This window comes from Urocampus carinirostris, chromosome 1 (genome assembly GCF_059441175.1).
Source record: "Urocampus carinirostris isolate Australia breed hairy pipefish chromosome 1, RoL_Ucar_1.0, whole genome shotgun sequence".
Lineage (NCBI taxonomy): Eukaryota > Metazoa > Chordata > Actinopteri > Syngnathiformes > Syngnathidae > Urocampus > Urocampus carinirostris.
The window spans coordinates 35650446-35674077 of record NC_142349.1 but is presented as its reverse complement, the minus strand read 5'-3'; the positions used below and the strand labels follow the sequence as shown (position 1 = coordinate 35674077).

At 38.3% G+C, this 23632-nt stretch overlaps 2 protein-coding genes and 1 long non-coding RNA gene across 4 annotated transcripts in view; 2 read left to right on the top strand and 1 right to left on the bottom strand.

Annotated features, from left to right (window-relative positions):
• The window catches only part of LOC148374475 (uncharacterized), a 224943-nt gene that overhangs the window by 149124 nt on the left and 52187 nt on the right, over nucleotides 1–23632 (top strand). The window lies entirely within an intron of this gene.
• LOC148374479 (uncharacterized) lies at nucleotides 423–7275 on the top strand. The gene is made up of 5 exons (XR_015852938.1): nucleotides 423–468; nucleotides 4043–4120; nucleotides 4223–4314; nucleotides 4773–4929; nucleotides 5242–7275. It is a non-coding gene; the product is annotated as an uncharacterized LOC148374479 (long non-coding RNA).
• Nucleotides 8428–13759, bottom strand: LOC148374478 (serotransferrin-like). The gene is made up of 18 exons (XM_088336980.1): nucleotides 13604–13759; nucleotides 12266–12397; nucleotides 11923–12071; nucleotides 11627–11729; nucleotides 11296–11487; nucleotides 11102–11231; nucleotides 10894–10949; nucleotides 10597–10760; nucleotides 10356–10509; nucleotides 10133–10293; nucleotides 9971–10067; nucleotides 9869–9889; nucleotides 9586–9750; nucleotides 9344–9494; nucleotides 9214–9281; nucleotides 8956–9137; nucleotides 8684–8876; nucleotides 8428–8597 (listed from the first exon to the last, which is right to left on the bottom strand). The coding sequence occupies exons 2-18, from the start codon at nucleotides 12357–12359 to the stop codon at nucleotides 8554–8556; spliced, it is 2124 nt and encodes a 707-aa protein (XP_088193106.1). The 5' UTR covers nucleotides 12360–12397; nucleotides 13604–13759; the 3' UTR covers nucleotides 8428–8553.

The window sequence follows — 23632 nt, the reverse complement described above, 5'->3', positions numbered from 1 at the left end:
CGACTAGTTTTGGGGAGTAACGGATTGCATGGAACGACGTTACGTAGTTAGAACACAAAATGTAAAGGAATGCTATTACTTTTAATCGCAGAAAATATGTAATCCAACAACAGTTCTATTTAGAAAAATAACGATTACTTTGCAGGACTACAATTTCATTTAGCAGTCTATTTACAGCACATATTTGTAATGCGCCGATAGAAAAATAATGCCTTTCACCGGCACTCGAGAAACGGAGAGAGATGAGGAATGCACATGGCGCGCGTGCACGGTGCTTAACGACACGTTTCGCGTGGTTGCAAGCTGTCATCTAATGACAAGAATACTATTAATGGGCTGTAATGCCTTCAGTATTTGTTCATCGAGGTGAAACCACGCAGTGTAGTGAAAATTCTGTTTTCCACGAGTGAAACTGCAGTCGTATTCCAAGGATTTAACTCGATTTATAACTTGAAGAACAATAAACAGGTAATTTTCTTAAAGGAACTTTTGTTAGATAGCATGCATGCTGACATTGCTACAACTTTCACCTATATTTTAGCGCTTTATTGAACAATAGCTCATGTTTGCTGCAGTTTATCCCATATTCTGACGTGTCGATTTGAGCAAGACATCTAATTTTCCAAATGTCTGCGTCAATGGGACTGGCGAGCATTTTAGTATTCTACACCGCGATAGTGTTAATTTTGTTCATGGAAACTACACGAATTTGGTGGTGCCCATCCTGATTACATTTTAAATGAGCAAACATGCTGATTTGTATCAAGCCGACCACACAATCATTTGCTGTATCGATTTTTACTAACGTACTAACATACCTGCCAACTTATATGTTTTCCCCGTGTTTCCTGTGTTGTATAAATTGCCATCCATTATCTGCACCGATTATCTTTAGTTGGGTCGCAGGGGTCCTGGAGCCCATCCCAGCTATCTTTGGGCAGCGGGCAGAGGACACTCTGAACTGGTTTCCAGTCAGTCCCGGGGCACACCGAGACAGACAACACACCTAAGGAGTCAGGACACTTTGGACCAGCCAATTAACCTGACATGCATGTTTTCGGAATGTGGAAGGAAACCCACGCAAGCACGGGAGAACATGCAAACTCTGCATAGGAAGGCTGATAGCTACTTTGGAACCCATGATCTCAGGACTGTGCCGAGGACGCGCTAACCATTCAGCTGCTGTGCCGCCCTATAAATAAATAAATTATATATATATATATATATATATATATATATATAATTATTATTATTATTATTATTATTATTATTATTATTATTATAATATATATATATATATATAATATAGGGCGGCGCAGTGGTTAGTGTGTGCGGCACAGTTCCAAGGTCTTGGGAACCTCCTGTGAGGGTTCAAATCCATCTACCGGACTTCCTGTGCGGAGTTTGTATGTTCTCCCCGTGCTTGCATGGGTTTCCTCCGGGCACTCCGGTTTCCTCCCACATTCCAAAGACATGCACTTCAGGTGGATTAGCCGGTGCAAATTGTCCCTAGGTGTGAATGAGCGAGCGAGTTGTCTGTCCCTGTGTGCCCTGCGATTGTCTGGCAACCAGTTCAGGGTGTCCCCTGCCCACTGCCCGATGATTGCTGGGATGGGCTCCAGCATCCCCGCGACCCTACTGAGGATAAGCGCTGCAGCTGATGAGGTGAGATGAGATATATATATATATATATATATATATATTTTTTTTTTATGAAGTGGCTAATCTGCAAGAACGGGATATTTCCCGAAGGGCCGATGTTGTGCTGAGAATTGTCCCCCCTAGCGTGAGTGACGTGTACGCGCTTCCACTGTCACTAAAACCATAAATCCACTTTGGATCTCCCTTTTTAGGAATGTACTAGCGAAAATGTCACTTGAACCATTTTGGGAATGTAATAGAACAGTAATGCACATTGTATAGAAATCATTAAGCGAAGATGTCACTAAAACATCTATGTGTCTTATTTGTTGGGAATGTAATAGAACGGTATTGCACATTTGAGCAAGTAGCATTCTTATTTTGCCTTTTCTTTCCAATATCACTAGTACAGACACTGCCCCACTTACGAACGAGGTTACGGACAATCGTTCGTAAGTTGAATTTGTCCGTAAGTTGCTTCAGGGCTGTATTTTGTATGTTTAAGGTTGATATAAGTATGTTTAAGGCTTGTATAAGTAACCTGTATTGTTTTGTTTTCTCACGAATCAACATTTCATAAAATAATGTGCTCTATAAAGATAAATATAGTTGAGTTTAACTTACTTTTGGAAGATGCGCTTCAAGGGGTCCTCCTATGTAGTAAAAAGTGGACGAAAAAAAGTGTTGCGACCATTTTCTCAAATGCATCAAGCTTTCTTATTCCACTTTCGTTTCAAAAGAAACGGCTTGCTTCTTCTTTACACTTTACACCAACCATATTAAATGGATGCACGAGATATTAAGCAATAAAAGTGTCAAAGTTCTTAGCGCGCTGGAGACCTAGTACAGAATGTTTACACAAAAACTAGGAAGATGAAGCGCTTTTCTTCTTCCGAGTGGATGCTGGGTGACCTCTCACAGCAACCCACACGCCGGTAGCGGTGGAAAGAAGGACTACAGTAATGTCCTGTACTCGGAAAAAGGTGCGCACAATACAAATTCTGAATTAAAGCAATATCTGGATATTTTTTTAACATCCCGAAAAAATGTTCGTATCTACCGTTTTACGTAAGTAGAATGGTCGTAAGTAGGGGAGCGTCTGTATTGAAAATATTACATGCTCTACTATAAAGCTTATTACGCTGAAATGAACTGTCAAGTTATTAACAGATAAAACAGGCGACGAACGTTTCTGATTTCTTGTCATCATCAAACAAGACCTAACACATGAATAAATTGTATTGTACTCGAACCAACAAGATGCAGTGCGCGGTTCGGCTAGCGGGGACAATTCTTGGCGGGGAGACAATTCCTGGTACAACATGTCAAAGTAGAGTTTGGGCTGGCTGGATGAGAAAAATCATTTTGAACATGGCGGGAGGTTGACAAGCCCACAAAACCCCTGCACCCCACCTCACCTGGGCAGTCTGTGGCTTTCCAGCCTGCCTCCCTGCACCTGGCTATGTATACCTGTATATGTATATACGTACTATATGTGTGCACAACAGAAGACTTGTGGACCGCACACAACAAAGGTTAATTTAAACTATTAAGTACCTACCTGAATGTATATTATCGTGTTTAATATACTACTTTGCTTTTTTGTTGAAAATTTAGAAATTGATCACTTGTTGTGTTTAAAACAATATTAGGTTTTTAATGTGAACTCAGAGCATATCTTGTTGAAATGGTCTGCCGTGTGAAAGAGAAAGTTTTTTCTTTGCTTGATAAACTATACGTTGTGGCTCAGGTTTGAGTACTTTTATGTTGGACTACAAATAAATACCTAACCTTTGTATCTTCCAATTCTTTTTCGAGGTTACAATTATTATTTTTCTTAAACAAGATTTAGTCATCTTATTTGTATTGTGTTTATTCAGTCCTGCGACAGTACTGATAAACGGTGCAGATATTGGATGGATGTGTGTTCAGTCTTAAATTATTATACTTGGTATTGGAGTAATCGAAAGTAATCTAGTTACATTACTTTCATATTATAGCATTGGATTATTATACTGATTACATTGTTTCAAAGTAATTAATAACTATACAGGATTCGATTTTTAAAATGTTCCTCCCAACCTTAGTCTCGACACCACATCAACAATGCTTCATTTATCATGAAATCAAATGTGTTGAAATGCTTCAGTGCTTTGAGACATTCGACACAATTCAGTGTGATGACCTCTGCTGGACAAAAAAGAAAGAATTTACACCTAACCAAAATGCAGAGTGTCATCGTTAAAACCCCCCTGTGGGTGGCAAAGTGGTTACCTAGTTTGTCTAATATGCTGTCACTATCAGAATTGACTACAGGATTTGCATGAATTAATCCTCCCCCCAGATGCTTTAAAACATTTTAATGAAAATGAAAAACTGAAATTATTTTGTGCAATTGCAGGCTCGAGAGCGTTCTCCGTCCGGGCCTCGGTGCTGCGGCATGCTCTGCCTCCGGAGATAAGAGCTGCAGTATTAAAATGTGGACTTAAGACTTACCTCCATTCATTAGCTTATGATTGATGCCCTCCTTATACTTTTCTTTTCCTGTCCTTTCCGACTGCCTGGCTGGTGGTGATACCAGGGAGTAGGACAAATCGAGATGAGTCAGTCGTACCAGCATCTGGACCTGAATCATGTCAACGTCTGCATCAATCATCTGGCAGAGATAGTAAGGTGTGTCGTTGCTGTCATGGACTTTTTTGGACAATTTTAGTGGCTTTTAGGACAAATTTCGTACATATTTCCGATGTGTTTTGATTGCTGTTCACTGTGTTTTGTGTATTGTAAGCCAATGCTAAATGTATTGCACCCTGGTCATCCTGCAAGGGGGATTACCACTTCTGAGGCCCCTTCTCAAGGTTTCTTATTTTCCTTATGCTGAAGTTTTGCCTGCATGTTGGTTTAAGATCAGTGGATGTTGTAATTGTAACCCATGCAGTCCTTTGAGACATTTTGTGACTAAGGTCTATACAAATAAATGTTACTTGAATTGAGACTCAAAGTAACCAAACCGCACTATTAGTTTTTTGCCCAGTCTTTTTGAGATTTTGGGGTATCTGAAGCAGCAAGATGGCAGACAATCATGCATGTTGCTATATAAAATATTTAAAAATATATATTTTTTTGCCTAGCCTTTCACAAGATTTTTGCGAAGCACCTGGCTGCAGGCTGCAATGTCCTGCACCCTCCCTCAGTGCCAGTCCCGGAAATCACGTGATGCTGTTAAACTCGAAGAAGTTTCACCAGTTGAGAGTCTGGAGACGAGATTTGGAGTCCAGTATTATAGCGGTGAGTCGCAGATTTTTATTCACAATACAAGTACATGCCTCGTTTGATGTGTTCATCAATATAGAGTTTGTAGACTAGTATTGAGGTCAGAAATGATCCAAATTACCGAATGATCCGATCAATTTGTGTATCTCTCAAAAATAATTAGGATACGATAAAGTTAACTTTAACCCAGGCTGGTAAATACTAACACCTTGCATTTCTAAAGATGATTCACTTTTTATTGCAGATCATTAAGTGACCGTTCACACACAACTGTATGTGAAATACATTTTCGTAAACTCTCCTTCCATTTGTTTGGGATGTCCACAGATGAAAATGAAAGCGCTGGTCTATTGGTGATCCCAAGAGCCAAGAAGAGTTCCGGAGGTTCGAGAGCGTTCTCCATCCGGGTACCGGTGCTTTGGAATGCTCTTCCCCCTGAGATCAGATCTGCAACCTCAGTGGAAATGTTTAAAACACACTTCTACTCTAAAGCATATGAATAACCAATATTTTTTGTTGACAATATCTGGGAACTGGGTATTATTTGTTATTGCAACATCCATTGCAGCCTGGTCATCCTGAAAGGGGGATTACCACATGTGCGGTCCCTTCTCAAGGTTTCTTCATTTTCCTCATGTTGAGGTTTTTGAGTTTTTCATTGCCCTCGTGTTGGTTTCAGATCAGGGGATGGTGTAATAATAGTCTGTGCAATAACCTGTGCAGCCCTTTGAGACTCTTTGTGATTAAGGGCTATACAAATAAAAATGACTTGACTTCATTCTTTGACAGTTGATTTTAAGCCATGTGATGGTCAGGTAGGCCTACTAGTAAAAAAAACAAAAAACAAAACAGATGAAGACCCTTTATGTTCATCGAAAATGTGGACATCTCCCCTATCCTTATTAGATTGCATTAATCCTGCTTCAGTCGAAACATTACGTTTTGAAAGGGGGTGCTGCCTCTCAATGTGCTTTCACATTCTATCCGGAAACACAGATTTGCTAGGTTCGCATGCAGACTTATTTAGAACTGTTTATGTACTCAAACACTTAACATAGTTCATACCTGTCAACCTCCAGGGCTCCATGCCCTTACAAACTGTCGTATTTTCCCTTACAAAATAATCTTACACCATATTTTTTTCCAAACGTGTTTATGTCGTTTAACATGTTATATTGTACATGTGTTTCGTTATATCATATATATTGTTAATTAACATTTTGTTGTGAGATACTGAGTTGCTCGACATGAACGAGGTTTAATTATTGAAATAGTTAAAAAATGAAGTAGCTTGGACGTCACTGTAGAAGGAAAAAGTACATGCAGATATAATTAAGTAGAATAATAAATTTTCTTATTCAAATTATTAATTCATTTTCTGCATTAAATTATTGTAATATACTGATTAAAGGGATAACCACAAACCTGTCTTTTTTTCATTTTCTGCTTTTATACTTTATGTATATACTTTATACTTTTTTTATACTTTTCTTAACGTCTTTATACATCATATATTGTAATATAATGCATCAAAGCAAGTGAGCCGTTCGAGAGCCAGCTCTCTTTAACGAGTTAAGCCGAAAAAGCCGGTTCCCTAAAGAGAGACAGACTTCCTTTAACCACACAACTACCACATTTAATCCGATGTTTTTCAAGGCCACATGTATTTCAAATTTACTCAACCTCGCCTGTTGCTTTCAGATCAGAATGACTTACGGCGTTGTAATTCAGGTTCGGCCTTTGCGACTTGATTGTATCCGAAGAAAATTCAAAACTATGTTGTAATGCAGGCATAGTGCTCTGCTTTCGCTTTGTTCACGTGTGATCGGAATGATGCAATGGAAAATCCCCAGGCGGCATGCGCACAGTAGCATCAAACCGCTCGCTTAGTTTGCAACAGAAAAAAAACGATACCGAGATAGAGGCTACCGCGGCAAATTCGTTACTTGATTGATTTGCCGTTTCGTGATAGTCGGTGTACACCGGATGGTACCCATAATTGACAAATTTGCATTTTTCTGTACAGATTTTCTTGTACGTCGTACACATCTTAAAATGCATAATAAACATTTTGTACGGCAAAAACGTACAGGTTGACAGGTATGGTAGTTTACATTTTAGCATCATTCAATAACTACTGGCAATAGAAAACGTGCTTTAGAATGCTACACATATAGCAGTCTGTACCACTGCCCCGACAGCATGTTTAAACCAACTAAGACCTCACGTGTTCAGCATCATTTGGAAGTTCACGTAAAAAAAATGCAATTTAATTTGAAGGTAACACCTATGTTTGTTTTATTTATGGATGGACATATGGTATATAAATGTGTGTGTATTCAAATAAAATAGGTCACCAAGTATGTTGTCACTAGTTTTCCAGCTATATTATGTTTGATCAAAGCATTATGAAATGTACTTATGTTTATCCACATATGACTCCAGTATATACTTTTTGTATTAGTACTTTCCAACAATGGTTTTCCACCCTTATACATCGAGCTGTGTGCAGTTTTAAAAGTCCAAGACTTCCTTTTTCAATTAGTTCCCAGGAGAACGGTCATGTTCCATTTTAAATAACCCAGGCTCTTCCCCTGGAAGAGGGACTGAAACAAATTTTGATGTCCTTCTAGGAGACATCAAATTGAACAGTGTACACATTTATACCCATTTTGAAACTTTATAATGTCCTCATCTACCTTGCATCCCAACAGTTTAAGGTCCAAATACTGATCCAGGAAAACAGTAAACATCAGAATTACCTTTCGCTTCATACACCAATGTAGGGATTTAACCACTGTGCCACAACACTAATGCGCCGTGAGAAATCGTCAGGTATGCTTTGAGAAATTATCCAATGTCACTTTAAAATTTTAACATTTATGAATCATTTTCTGCAAATATGTCATTATCAAGTGTCTGCTGTAAAAACTGGGGGCACTATAAATTATATTGTAATTAAAACATACTGCTCAGTGCCATAAGATTTATGGTTAGTTGTGTGCCACAAGATTTTCCCAATGTATTGAAAAAAAAAAAAAAAAAAAAAAAAAAAAAAAAAAAAAAACCTGCACTAATGTATAGAATAGTTATATTGCAAAGCAAAAATTATGTACAGTATTCATCATGTGAGTTCCTAGATTAGTCCCTGCAGGAGCAAAACGAAGAGTCCCATTCATGCAGGTTGCATTAAGGAGGTTTATAAATGTTTCTAAACATTTATGTGCTAATGAAAAAGCATACATCTGACCTTATATTGAATTATAGTTCCCCACATTAAACTGGATCCCTTGGTCACTGGTAGCAGATTGTTTAAAATGTAGTCTGTTATATATTGTTACTTACAAGATGCAACATTTACTAAGTGTAAAAATAAGTTCCTTAATTGTTCATTTAAAGAATGAAAGAATTCCCTTTATTCATGCTACAGTTTTTACTAGATTCATCAACCCAGAAGTTTGAAGATATTGGCTTTTAAACCACACTTCCTGTAATTTATTCAATACACACACATAGCTTCAAAGGCTTTATTTAATAAATTGTCAACATGTATCAAGTCATTATTGGCATAAGCTGGTTTGTTTGAGTGGTTACTGCTTATCAGCAGAACCAGTTTGTGGGAATGTCACCCCATTAATCCTAGTTGCTTTGACAAGTGTGGGAAGTGCACAATTTCTCCAGATCTGTGGAATAGGAGGAACACAAGTTGATTACACTATTGGCCTAAAATCAGACTGTCGAGGTCAAGGAATAGGTTAAATATCAATACCTGGAGTGGAGTCCGTGCACTGTCTCAATGAGGTCATGGCATCCATGTAATCAGATCCCAAAAAGCTCCTGTAATCAGAACCGCTTGGGACTTCTTGGAGACATTGGGTGGAGTCTTTGAAAAGGAGGTTCTTTCCAAATTCTGATGCAAACATTTCGAAGGTGCGGTCGCTGCCAGCTTTGCCAAAGCGGGCCTACAAATGCAACAAAGGCTAAGCAGTGCAACCTCAACTGACATGCTCCAGCATTTGTGAGGTCATTTACTCTTCCTACCTGCTGTTCCTGAAGAACACCAACAACATCATCGCGGGTCTCAGGCCGGGTGATCACAGCATGTGCAGGGGTAGCTGCCAGGTTGCAAGATTCATAATCTGTGATGGGAACTGGACCCTTGGTTGGGCATATCAGCTCATAGTCACTGCTTGACACACCAGCAGCCCATGCGGGACCCTTTCCTGCAATGAACAATTTGGTTGTAAATATGCGTATCTGGGCCTGGTAAGTGCAACTCGTCCTAGAGTAGGATGTTACCATCACTGTTTTCTTGAACAGTTGTGTGTTTAATGAAGGCAACATCTCCAGCCCCTTCCACAAGACATCTGGGAGGGATAAGCCATATTTATAGTTTAGCAATTTTAATGAAGGTTAATCTTACACTCACCTAAAGGCCCCAGCATAACCATAATATTGCTCTTCTGAACTGGCTTGGCACTTTGCCTTGTCATCCACTGGTTTGCCACTGCCTGCACACTGAGAGCAGAACGGGGAACCAGCTGGCGATCCAGGAGCACAACCACTACTGAAGAACTTGGCTGAGTATACAAAAGACCACTTTAAGCCTATCTGGCATATTACACATTTTGTAGAATGTATTGCATCAATGTTAAATTGATGAATGCTTACTGAAATCACAGTCTCCAGTCTCTTTGTGGATTTTGCCCATGGGAATGTTCCAGCCAGCTGTTCTGCCAAAACCTGTGTGGCAAGACCTCTTGCCCCTCAGGTTGGCCCAAGTCACCCCAGAACCCTTCTTCACCACAGCAACGGCGTAATAGGAGGACGCTGAGGCTAAACAAATTTGTCAAGTATGAAGAGTCATGTTGGCTGGACCCAGACTAGCCATACTATCTCTACCCACTATTATAGTTGCCACAAAGCTAGCCAACATGAGTGAAAATAAATTTACCTCCATCTTTGCTGCACTTGGCTGTGTAAAAGAAAAAAAAAAAAAAGAAAAAAGTGTATTTAATCACACTTATTCTACCCATGCACACCTAGTTGTTACTACCTTCATCATACTGCTCCACCATGGCTGGCACCAAACCACACTGCCCAGCTGTGTACACCTCGCCTCCATCCACTGCCATAGCATCTGCTTCTTTACGCTAAATAAGGTCCACACGTTTTAATCAGAGCTGCAAGATTTACAGTACACGCATTTGTCGTTTACCATGATCATTTTCATGCAGTCTTCCACAGTAGGGGCTGTCTGGCACAGAATTTTATTTTCACCATCAACCATGCCATTGATGCTCCACTTGTCACATTTGCGGGTTTCGCTTAGGCCCACCGCGCACCATGTGATGGCGCTTGATCCTGCTGCAGTAAACTCTGGGGAAGAACAAGTTAGGGAAGTTTCAAAGCATTTGCCCAAGATAACTTGTGTTTAGTACCTTTGTTAAGGGATCGCACGATGCTCAAGTATTTGCCACCAAGATACAGGAAAGAGTTGGTGTTTTCTGGCAACCTAACTAGCTTTTCAGTGGAGTCTTTGAACATCAGGTTCTTGGCAGGTGCATATGCTTCAGAAGAGAACAGGTTAAAGCCCTGTTCGGAGAATAGTAACAATGCTTCATCCTAAATATTTGACCTTGCGCTGAGTGGTTTTATGATAATTTAGCTGGATAGAATTACCTGCACTGTGGTGAGACTCTTCCAGATTAACTCAGCAAGTTGTGGGTCCTGGCGGGTGACTACAGCGTGAGCAGGTACCCTGGCAAGGTGACATTCCTTGTACTTGTCAATTGGTGCTCTGGTGTTGTCCATGCAAAGCAGCTCGTAGTCAGCCTTCATGTTGGCTGTAGAGGTTTATAAGTATTGTGCTGGTCAAATTTCCAAGTTCATACTTTTGTCATGTCACATCTTGAAATTGATTTTTTGTTTTAGTAATGGCATTTATTAATGTAGTCCAATGAAACCAACACAACTTACCTGGTACCGTCAGATGTTTGACAAACGCCACATCACCGGCATCTTCTACCAGGCACCTAAAAAAAACCCACAATTTTAGCTACTTTTAAGGGCAAGTCGGAATCTTCTCAGGACAACCTGCATTATTCACAATTCTATGGTTTTAAGATAGACTAAATGTGCATTGTTTTAAAAATGTTGAACCAAACAGTGAGTCAATATTACTTACTGGAATGCACCACTGTAGTCATAATAAGGTTCATTGTGAGAACGTGAGCAGTCTCCCTTGCAGGATTTACACAATGGGGAAGTCTTTTCTGCTCCAGGAGCACAGCTCTTGGAGAAAAAGTTGCCCACAGCTGTACACAAAAACACATTTGAACAATTCTTTCTATTACACCCATTATTTATGATTTCACTTACCAGTCTCTAGTGCTTCATCCTCAATGCCTCCCCAGTTCAGCACACCCAACTTAATCAATGTCCCAATTGGGATGTTCCAACCGGCTGACTTTCCTAAGCCAGTGTGGCAGGATCTCTTCCCCTTCAGATCTCTGATGCCGAAGCCCGAGCCCTTCTTCACCACAGCGACAGCATAGTAGCAGCTATCAGAAGCTAACCACACAAGTTATGTCTTTAGGTTAAAGTGTTTAATAAGATTCAAGCCTTTCCACAATTTCTGTTACCTTTATTTTAAGCATCAAAATGAATAACTTTCAAAAATAACTTATGTTTCGTGTCACAATTTACTTACTGGCACCATAGTCCTCAGCAATTATTGGATGAAGTTTGTAGTTCTCCAGGCCAGCAGTATAGATGTCTCCTCCATCCAAGGTGATGGCATCTGCTGAACCCTCCTGCCCAGCAAGGTACAAAAACGCAAGCCGTTGTTACAATTCTGACCCGATTTGGTTGGCCAACTCATTTTGTCAAAACGGTCTCGAGCAAGGATTTAGCATTTGCTTTGACACCTTTAGAATTTATGCTTGACACCATCATGTTCAAGGAAAAAAAAAAAAAACAACCTCAAAATTATTTGGATCAACTCACATGAATGGCAGTGATGCATCCCATGGAGTCAGATTTTTTGACACAGGTGAAAACTGGTGCCTTGGCTACCAGGTCCATACACTTCTGGTACTCCTTGTCGGACTTGACACACCATCTCACATTTTCAGTGGGGGCAGACAGGACAACAGCTAGAAATAATATTTAAGAATGGCATGAAAGTTCACTTTAATAGTGGGTAGTATGTAACTGCATTAAGAATAAACACAAGGGTTAAAGTTGCAGAGGATAAAATCTATGGTTTTCCTAATCTTCATAGCAAAGATTCTCTTTACCCAATATTTAGGCTCATTTAAGCAAGAATTCTCAAAACACTGGAATTTACCCAAGTAGCCAAGCAGGAGTAACGTAGGACGCAGCGGTGCAGAGAGGCGATGCTTCATGGTGGGCAGTCTCCAAGTCAGCAGAGTGAGTGTCATGAGTGTCAAGCAGAGCTTCCTTTTATAGCCACACTGGACTAGGGGAGGAGGCAGTAAGGGATCAAAAAGTTTAGTCATGGCCCTCCTACTTTGTGGGTGCGAGCGTATTCTTTGGATGGCTTAACAGCAGAATGAATACCAAAAACTGAACACATTGAGTCGCAAAAAAAAAAAAAAAAAAAAAAAAAAAAAAAAAAAAAAAAAAAAAAAAAAGGTTCACCTCCAGGGTAACCATGACTGAAGAGATAAGATTGATAGCACTTGGGGCATTAAATAGCTAACAGCGTATTGTAAGTAATGCAATATTTAGCTAGCCAACATGCAATTGCAGCACAGAACTATTACATGTGCCTCTAGCTGCGGGAGAAAAAAAAAAAAAAGAAAAAATATTAAAAATGAAATAAAAGTTGTTGCTGCCAATTCACCAGCCCCATTTGGCCTTTGCTAATTAGACTAAAATAAGGCACGGTTTTAAGGCCCTTAAGCCAGGGCATATATTTTTTTTTTTTTACATTGGAAACAACTAACCAAAAATGTTATGAAAGACACCGAACAGTATGTTGAATTACAATACCCTCAGTTTTTACAGCACTGACATAATTGCAGAAAATTATTCATAAATTTATTAAATTTTAAAAAGTGACATTGGATAATTTCTCACGGCACAGTAGTTGAAAATACTTGCAATCAAGGTACACTTGAGACAAGACATTGTGAGAAGTTAAGAGACTCATCTAGGAAAACTAATCTGACTGAGGATATTTAATCAAGTCAGGAGTGTTAAAAACTACATTTGAGTTGGAAAATAATGAAATAAACCATTACAAATATATGAAAAAAATATATATAACCCAAGCCAGATTTATTGGCGCTTCCCTTTCGCCAATTTGCTCAAAATTGTCGAACAAACCCTGGGGTGGACACACGCACATATGCGATTTTCTTTTAACTACATAATATTAAATGACAAACTTGTGGTTATTTTTTGCCAGCTCTAATGTGGCATTTTGAATATTTTGGGCGGCTGATCCCGGTCCTGACCGGGGGAAAAAAAAAAAAAAAAAAAAAAAAACACACACGCACACTACAAAACATACATCTTTCAAGTGGTGAGTGCCAGTAAAACAGGTCAAGAAACACTCAAGAATGCCAGCCAAACAAAGAAGAAGAAGAAGAAGAAGAAGAAGATAAGGCTGTGGAAAAACAAACAGCTTGACAATAAATGAATAAAAGCCCTCACTTACTTTGGACTTTTTCTCAAGGAGAAAGACGCAAAGGCCAGAGGTGACAGAATAAGGACTAATTTTTCCAACTCTTTTTATATCGGCCTAACTGAGTTCTTAATTGACTTCAGGTGCTGTAAAAATCAAAGTTGGCAACGAGGAAATGGCCCCCCTAGAGGAAAAAAACAAATACATCTCTACTTTCAACTGTTTTTATAGTTCCAAGATTTTTCGATAGTTATTGTTTATAAATGAAAAATAACGCTCGTATCTCACATTTATGCTAATAAAATGTGACTGGCAGCGAGATTTTTTAATGCATGTAAAAATCAATAATGCTGAGCAAGATTATGACCTCAAATCCCTTCAATCAGAGTTTGGGAAACTACGGCATGTGGGCCACATGCGGCCCGTCAGGCTTCTTCACCCAGCCCCCCAAACGAAAATTGTCAAAATATAGTAACAAAAATAAAGTTCTACTATTAAAAAAAAAATGGTTCGTGGTTTGCCCCCATTGTCCTTTGGTGTGCCTATAAAGAAAATACTACTACAGAAATACTACAAAAATTCTACAAAATTACTATAAACCCGAATACCAAATTTAGTGCTTAAAAACAGGGAGTTAATATAAATTTTGTTTTATTCTAAAAAAAATACCATAAAATACTACAGAAATATTACTACTCAAATATTCTTAAGAAGTACTACAACAGAAAAAATACAACTATGTTAATACTACAAAAATACTACAGATCTACTACAGAAAGTATTAATTCGGGAATACAAGAGAAATACTTCTTTGGAAATACTACAAAAATACTACAAAATACTACTGCAGAAATACTACAAAAATACAACCAGAGTCATGCTGCAGAAATAATGCAAAAATTCCATTGCAGAAATACTACAAAAATACAAAAAAAATAACAACACACACATCTCTAGTAATACCACCAAATTAAACATCAAATTTGGTGCTTAAAGGGACAGTGTTTATTATTTAGTGCACCTTGGTGGTAAAAAAATTCATTAGAAAAAACTAAATAAATACTAATTGAAATGATAAGCAAAATTATATGAACTATCATGGAAATATGCCTTTTTTAAATACTTGCCGGTCGAGAAAATAGTATTTATTTGACATAAGATAATCCTCACGAGAGGGAGCTGATATGATTGGCTGCCAAGACTAACCTCAAAACCTGTGGGTTTTTTTTCCCCATTTTCTTTCCGGCCTTAATTTTAATTATTTCTTTTTTCACAGAAAACCTATAAAATCAGAACATACGGAAAAAAAACTTCCACTGTAAGATAATTTTTGCTTAATAATATTATTATTTTTTTTTTAGGTAAACGTCCAAGTGTCCTTCGGCAAGACACTGAACCTATAATGCCCCCGATAAGCTGCGGCCGCCAATGGCGTGTGAGTGTGTGTGTGTGTGTGCGTGTGAATGGGTAAGTGTGAAGCACATTGTAAAGGGCTTTGCAACTTGAAAATCGCTATATAAACGCAGACCATTCTTTTTTTTTGTTTACTTCTTTCCCCCCTTTTTCTTCCCTTTTTTCTTTTTTTTCTCCTGTTTTCTGGCTTTTTTTACCTTTTCCTTTTCCTTTTTTCACATTTTCTCCAAATTCCCCTGCCCCCTCCCGCTTCTCTAAATGGTTGTGATAAGCAAAGTCACCAACTCCTTGTACTGAATACAATGCAGAACAAAAAGATGATTAATGGTACCAGAAAAGACAAAACTAAAAAGAATTGTTTTGTAACTCCACTATGACGAGTCAACTCAGCGTAAGCATTTTGACAAGGTCTTGTTTACACTTTCGACATCACTCAAGCGAAGAGTCGAAAGGTTCACATGATTGTCACTTTGCTAAATGGAACTAATAACACTTTCGTGAGCAAATATTGGAAAATCACCCAAGGAACCTTTCACAATGGACGTTAGTTTGCCTGACCTCCCATTAGTTGTTGCAACACTGGAATTTTGGTGACACACTTCAAACAAAAAACAAAAAAAAAGCACTCTACTAAAACAGGTTTGGGCAAACTACGGCCACGTGTTTTTTCATCCCACCTTTCAAAAAGAATTCCCCAAAAAGGACAATATTTATATTTATTTATACTACCCCGTTGTCCTTGTTGTGTGCCTTCAACAAAAATACGACAGCAGAAATACTACAAAAATACTATAAAATGACTCCTAAAGAAATACTACAAAAATACTATAAATTTACTACAAACATAAATATAGATTTAGGTCTTTGAAAACAGGGACCTACGATATCATTTTGCCTTCATTCTGAAAAGAAATGAAATAAAATACAGTATTATTATAATACAAAAACACTACTAAATAAATATGACAACAGAAATACTAAATAAATACAGTTACAAAAATACTACTATGAAAATGCGACAAAAATACTACTATGGAAATACTTGAAATACTTCGAGATAAGTTACACAAAAATAGCATTACATTAATACCACAATACAAAAATAATGCTTCATAAATATTACTACAAAGGTACTACAAGATTACTACAAAACCAAATATCAAATTTAGTGCTTAAAAATAGAAAACTGCTATATTATTCTGAAACGAAATACAGTTTTTAGAAATAGTATTAAAATACTTATGCAGTATTACTATAATACATAAAGACTACTACAGAAATATTAAAACAAAAAAACACTAAAAAAAATACAGGTATAGTAATATAACAAAAAAATTCAAGAAATACCACAAAAATACTACCATGAAAATGCAACAAAATACTACTTTGGACATACTTAATAAACACTTTTAGAGAAATAACACAAAAATAGCATTATATTAATACCACAATACAAAAATAATACTTCATAAATATGACTACAAAAGTACTACAAGTTTACTACAAAACTAAATACCGAATTTAGTGCTCAAAACAGAGAACTACAATATTATTCTGAAAAGAAATAAAATTATTTAGAAATAGAATAGAGATACTTAAACAGTATTACTATAATAAGGAATCACTGCGACAGGAATATTACAACAGAAATACTACAAAAATACAGTTATAGTTATATTACAAATATATTCATTAATTACAACAAAATTACTACTATGGAAATACTTCAAAAATACTTCTACAGTAATAATACAAAAATAGCACTTCAGTAACACTATAACACAAAAATACAATTAGAGAAATATTACGACGGGAATACATCGAGAGTAATATTACACAAATATTCAATAAATACTACAAAAATACTACCATGAAAATGCTACAAAGACCTTCCACAGAAATACTGCAAAAAAAGCACTTTCGTCATACAATAATACAAAAATACTACTACATAAATATTACGACAGAGGTACTACAAAAATACCACCACAGGAATATTACAACAGTAATATTACAGAAACACTCAAGAAATACTACAAAAATACTACTATGAAAATACTACAAAAATACTTCGAGAGAAAAAGCACTACAGTAATACAATAATACAAAAATACTGTTATACATAAATATTACGACAGAAATGCTACAAAAATACTACCACTGCAATATCACAACAAATACTCGAAAATATAGCGAAACTAATACTACAAGAGGAAATATCAAATGAAGTGTTTAAAACAGGGACCTTATATATTACTTTGCTCTAAATATGAGCATTTTAAAACCAACTTGATGACATTAATCAATTTTAAAATAAAAAGATGTTTAACATGCAGATGTCAGCATGTACAGTAAATGTATTCACATATGAAAAAAGGGGATCGGTTTCCAGGATTGGCCCCTTGGTCCAATTTTTGGACCCAATACAGAGAAGTATGCCTCTGTAAAAAACAGTTGGTATTAGGTGCAAATCAACAAAACATTGGTAATTTCTTCAGTGTCGGTAATAAGTCGAAATATAATACAGAAAGTGGTAACAACGGCAATAATTCCGGCATGAAAAAACGGCGGAGAAATTCTTCAGACGACCGCGATGGCAAGGAAAACACGTGTTTTGAAGCGAACGATTCGACGAAAGATAAACAAAAAAATACTCCTAGCAAGAAAAGGACTTTTCTGCCAAAATGGACTCAATTATATTCCTGGTTACGCTATGAGGAGGATGATAATGGAGGCTACATGTTCTGTGATGCGTGCACCCAGCGTGACCAAAAAACTGGATTGCATAAATCATTTTGCAATACGAACTTTCAGAAAAGCACATTGGATCGGCACAACGACAATGAAAACCACAAATTAGCTATGGAAATTCCATTGCTGCAATTGGACCTTGAGAAGGTATTACAACTGTGGCGGGACGGCAAACCACCAATCTTCATTTTCCTGTAGTTTGGAGGTTTTACACATTCAGGAGGATATTAGGCCTGATCAGTTATTGAAAGGTGTGTTTTTTAAGCAGGGGTGGGCAAAGTAGCTCACAGGCGGCCGGACAGGCTTTTGCACCTGGCCCACCCAATAAAAAACCATGAAAAATATTATAATATGTATAAAGTTAAAAACTAAAACCATAAAATAATATATAAATAAAACAAATATATCAATTATAAATCTATCTATCTATCTATCTATCTATCTATCTATCTATCTATCTATCTACCAGGTTTATATATATATATATATATATATATATATATATATATATATATATAGTTGTAAATGAGACTGGAGGTCCACAGACGGATGGGTGCAGCGACTGCTATCATGCGGACCCTGTCGAGGTGAAGAAAGAGCTGAGCCAAAAGGCAAAGCTCTTGGTTTTTCCGGTCGATCTACGTTCCTACCCTCACCTAAGGTCATGGACTGTGGGTCACGACCGAAAAGAACAAGATCCCAGATACAGTCGGTCTAAATGAGCTTGCTCCGCAGGGTGTCTGGGCTCTCCCTTAAAGATATGGTGAGAAGTTCCATCATCCCGAAGGGACTCAGCGTAGAGCCGCTACTCCTCCGCATTGAGAGGAGCCAGCTGAGGTGGCTGGGGAATCTGATAAGGATATCACCGGGACACCTCCCTCAGAAGGTGTTCTGGGCATCTCCCACTGGCAGGAGGCCCTGGGGGTGACCCAGGACACACTGGAGAGACTACGTCTCTAGGCTGACCTGGGAGCACCTTGGGATCCCATTAGATGGGCCAGATGAAGTCCCGAGGGATATAGGAGGTCTGGGCTTCTCTACTGAGGCTTTTACCCTGCGACCCAAGCCTTGATAAGCAGGAAATTATAGATGGATGGATGAATGTTTAGTACTAGTAAACGTCTGGATGTTTTTTCTGTCAAGACCAGAGCAGAGACAGGACCCACTTGCGTATGTTTCTCTCAGGTTTATTGGGAAGAAGGGAAAGGGTTGCACACACGATCCGGTGATCGCTGGTCACGGGGAGCAGGTTGCCCTGAACACGAAAGTGGTACTTCTTACAGGTGAGTAGCCGGGACAGGAGAGCAAAAAACCTGTTCGAGATCAAAAAATGGGTTGAAGCCAGGAAACAGACGGGAGCCAAAACAGGAGTGAGTCAGGGTCGAAAAGCTTGCCTAGAGTAAACTGAGGTTCGCAGACGGACTGACAACAGGTGACAGAAAGGAGTGGGTTTAAATAGGGACAGGGAGCCAATCAGGGTCCAAGGCAGCTGGTGCCAAACGAGCGGGCACAGGTGCTTCACATCAACAATCATGACATGTTCATTCATAAATCCATATCATATCACTGCTATTTTCCGCAACGACCTACCTACTTTGTTTTGATATGGCAGCATCAATGTGAGAAAAATTAAATAGGCCTACATTATCTTTCATTATACTGTTTATTTGCCGAGTTAATGGATTTGAGACTGTATGGGTTGATCTGAAAAGTAAAATGTATATTTCTTTCACCTCTCGGCCATTTTGCCATCATTGCGGACCACCACTCGAAACCCCTGCCATAATTATTACCTGTATTCGTCAGTAGAGCATATGTTAAGAGAAATCTTCCATGCCTACTTCCTTGAAAAACGATTAGGTCAAAATTCATAACTGTGTAAAAGGTTGCACTCCTGCACATATGTTGGCAAGCTGCCCCCCGCGGCCGTCATTTCCTGCAGTCTTTGTCAGCTAACCCACGATGTGCATGCAAGTATGTGCATTTCTTAGACACGCTTAATACGTTCTCCTCCGAACAGCTTTTTTGAGGTAAGATAAAAGCAGATGACTGCAGTTGAAAAAAAGCACTTGCGTTCTTTGAGCTCAGTTGGGCATTGTTTACACATCCTTATTAAACTTTCAATTTTTTAAAGGACACATCAAACAATGCACTCTTTGGTCATTTTCCAAACTGCCAATGTCATCAGTAAAGGCCTTACACTAGTATTTCTCAACCTTTCTCGAGCCAAGGCAAATTTTTTTTCATTAATTTTTTTCAAGGTATATGGTAAAAAATCTTTAAAACGTAATGACTGGCACCAATTTCATTTTATTTTGAAAAACTTTAATGATCATATTGCCATAATTGAAGGTATATGTTTTTTCCTATTATTTGTGCTCATTGTGGCTCAGAAGAAAAAACAGGTAATTCATTTTAATAATTAATAACTTTGCTGTAATTTTTTATTTTAACTACATTTTATCTTGTTTTTTTATTGTTAAGAACAAAACCAATACCAGCAAACTGTATATGCCAATGTAACACATTTTTTTGGATTACGATGTTAGAACTTTTTCCTGCTTGAAAACACTACATCTTGGAACGTCTGTATGTGTTTGATATGATATCAACTACTATGTATTTGATCAACTGCAGCATGAAAAGGATTGAACAGCATGATAACAAATGTAGTTGAAACCTTCTACTTTTAGGACAGCTACACCAATGGAACGACTGAATTTGAGTCATGTGCATCATGTTCCCCACAAAAGACTTGATTTTACACTAGTAAGCTAAACTTCATCAATTGTGATGGAAACTAAACAGAACCAGCACCACCAGTAGAAGTACTCTGTCATGTACAGCAGTGTTTTTCAACCAGCTTGCGCAGAGCATGCCATTGCTTCGTGTCTTTGCTTTCATTCAGTGCTCAGTGGAGTAACATGTATCCATAACAGTAGATGGCAGCAAATTACAATTTATTTCCTTTTTTAATAATTATCTGCTCATGGAATATTACAGGGAATATTTATCCATCCATCCATGATCTGCACCGCTTATCCTCAGTAGGGTAGCGGGGGTCAGGCCAGTCGCAGGGCACACCGAAAACTCACTCACTCATTCACACCTAGGGACAATTTGAACCATCCAATTAACCTGACATGCACTTTTTTGGAAAGTGTGATGAAACCCACACAGGCATAGGGAGAACAAGCAAACTTCACACGGGGAGGTTGCGGTAGCTTGACTTAATCCTAAACCTCTGCACCATGGGGCTGCGCGCTAACCTCCTAGTCGCCATGCGGCCTTACAGGGAATATATTTAAAAATGTTATTTTGTATGATAAAGCTGTTTAAGATAATAATACCAAAAAAAAATCAAATGCCCGTCAAACGAACTTCTGCCCCACAAGACGTGGGTTCTGACTCGGTCCTGCTTTCCTGTGATATCTTGCAAACAAACTTCTGCCCCACAGCACATAGGTTCTGACTCGGTCCTGTTTTCCTGTGATATCTTCAGTTGTCCAATTGTTCCCGTTTATTTTTGTACTGTTTAATTTCTGTCTGTCCCTTCCTGTCCCGTATCGACCCCACCTGTCCGATATGAACTCAGGCAAATGGAATCGGTCTCGGCGGTCTCTGGCTTCTTGTCCTTCCATGCCAGACCGGCTTCCTAACGTGTATGACTCCCCATTTCCCGTAAAATAAAAGGCTTGTGTTAGAACCTCACGCGATTGGGTCCTGATCCTGTTCTGATTCTGACAGTTCTCATCTCTCATCTCATCTCATTAGCTACACCGCTTATTCTCAGTAGGGTCGCGGGGGTGTTGGAGCCCATCCCAGCAATCATCGGGCAGTGGGCAGGGGACACCCTGAACTGGTTGCCAGCCAATCGCAGGGCACACAGGGACAGACAACTCACTCGCTCATTCACTCCTAGGGACAATTTGGACCAGCCAATTCACTTGAAATGCATGTTTTTTGGAAGGAAACCGGAGTGCCCGGAGGAAACCCACGCAAGCACGGGGAGAACATACAAACTCCGCACAGGAAGTCTGGAGCTGGATTTGAACCCACGCAGGAGGTTTCCAAGACTGTGCCGCACATGCGCTAACTACTGCGCCGCCGAGCTGCCCCGGTTCTGACAGTTTTATTTTTTAAATCAAAGTGATTACAAATGATCAGAACAACATTATACTGTCAATTTAGACAGCATCATATTTGTAAAAACACAGATACAGAGATTTTCCATGGTGTACCTCTGGGTTTTGTCTCAAAAGGTTGGGAAACACTGATGAAGAGAAGAACCTAAATCTTAATGATTCGCCCTTTTTTCCTTTGCCAGTCCAGTCATAGTTTAGACATGACAACCTTTAATATGAAAGGACCATTTTTTTTAAATGACGTCAAAAAACCCCAACAACAATAAACTCATTAATGACAATTATCGAATCATTCGGTTTGAGTGCCCTTTAGATTTCTCACCTTTCTAGTTTTTTTTTGTTCCATCCTCAGACCAGACATTCAAATGGCGGCCCTTGCACAAGCATGACTCGTTTCAAAAGTAGCAAGTCCTTCTAAACATTAACTTCCATTGACATCATTTGGAGAAATAGCCAAAAGGTCAAAAGTTGACCCCAAAGAAGGGTCAACGTTCGCTTATGCAATGTGAAAACCCATTGAACGGTGTAATAAGGTCTCCTCCTTATCGAGACCTTCGTTTGCTTCTATTTGGTTTATTCAAAAATGTTAGAGTTTTATCAAGGAATGGCAATAGCATTTCAGGTACCTGTAAGGATAAAGCTTACCTGTCAGTTTATGTTCTGTGGTAGTGTAGCTTGTTAAAAACAATTTTAAAAACTCCATCAAGATAATTCAGTACACACTTCTCTATTAGCTCAGTGCGATGATGAAGTTTTCATTGACCCTGAGTGACAAAATGTGAAAACATGTTTTTAATTAAAAAAAACTATTCTAAAGGCTTTGGCACTGCTGATCAGAAAGTATCAAGCCTGTGGGAATGATTTCAGTAGGATAAATCGCCACTAGATGGCAGGAATGCTCTGAATCAGATCTTTCTCCGCACATCAAAGAGCCCCCACTTCCTCGTGTTGCTTCCTCTATCCAGTGATTGAGAGTGTGTGGGCGACCCCCTAATGACCAAATTCGGGTGATCACGTCACCGGAAACTTCAGGCGCTGAAAGGTTCTTGCAAAGTTCATGCATTGTTCATGCAGAAGTTTGGTGTTCTTACAGTAAAATGTTATTTTGTGAGCACATTTCCCTTGTGTTCATTGAAAGCATTGTTTAGATATAGGAGATATTTCAAATGGCAATTTATTTTTAAAAACACTGAAGTGAAAGTTCTGCATGAAATGCATCCTTTCACAAAAAGCCTTTTTTCTCAAAGGTTTTCCTGGAAACGAGTATTATCAAGAAATTTTGCAATGTTCAACTGTTGTTTATTGAAAAATGGTTAGGGCAAGAAATATACTTCTCTCTAATAAAAGATGAGGGTACCAGCTTTCTTTTGATATTTCCTATGACCTGTGCCTTTATAGCTACAGAACTAAATTTACTACTACATAAATACTACAAACACAGCATAAAATCATTTCAAAACTAAATACTAAACCTAATATATGAATTTCTTTTATTCTTAAAAGAAAGAAAATACTAGAGAAATACTACAAAAATACTACTACAGTAATACTATAATACCAACATAATACTACAGAAATATTACACCAGAAATACTTAAAAAAATATTACAAAACTAAAGATCAAATAATCTGTTTACAAACAGCAAACTAAAATTTTATTTTGCTTTCATCATGAAAATTTAAAAAAATATACTCAAGAATATATATATTACCAAAATCATACTACAGAAATATTCCACCACAAATACTGCAA

Coding starts and splice junctions, on each gene's coding strand:
- LOC148374478 (XM_088336980.1), bottom strand. CDS start 12,359: ATGACACTCACTCTGCTGACTTGGAGACTGCCCACCATGAAGCATCGC. Junction 10,950..11,101: donor GACTACAGTGGTGCATTCCA/GTAAGTAATATT, acceptor GGTTTTTTTTAG/GTGCCTGGTAGAAGATGCCG. Junction 10,510..10,596: donor AGAGTCTCACCACAGTGCAG/GTAATTCTATCC, acceptor TTCTCCGAACAG/GGCTTTAACCTGTTCTCTTC.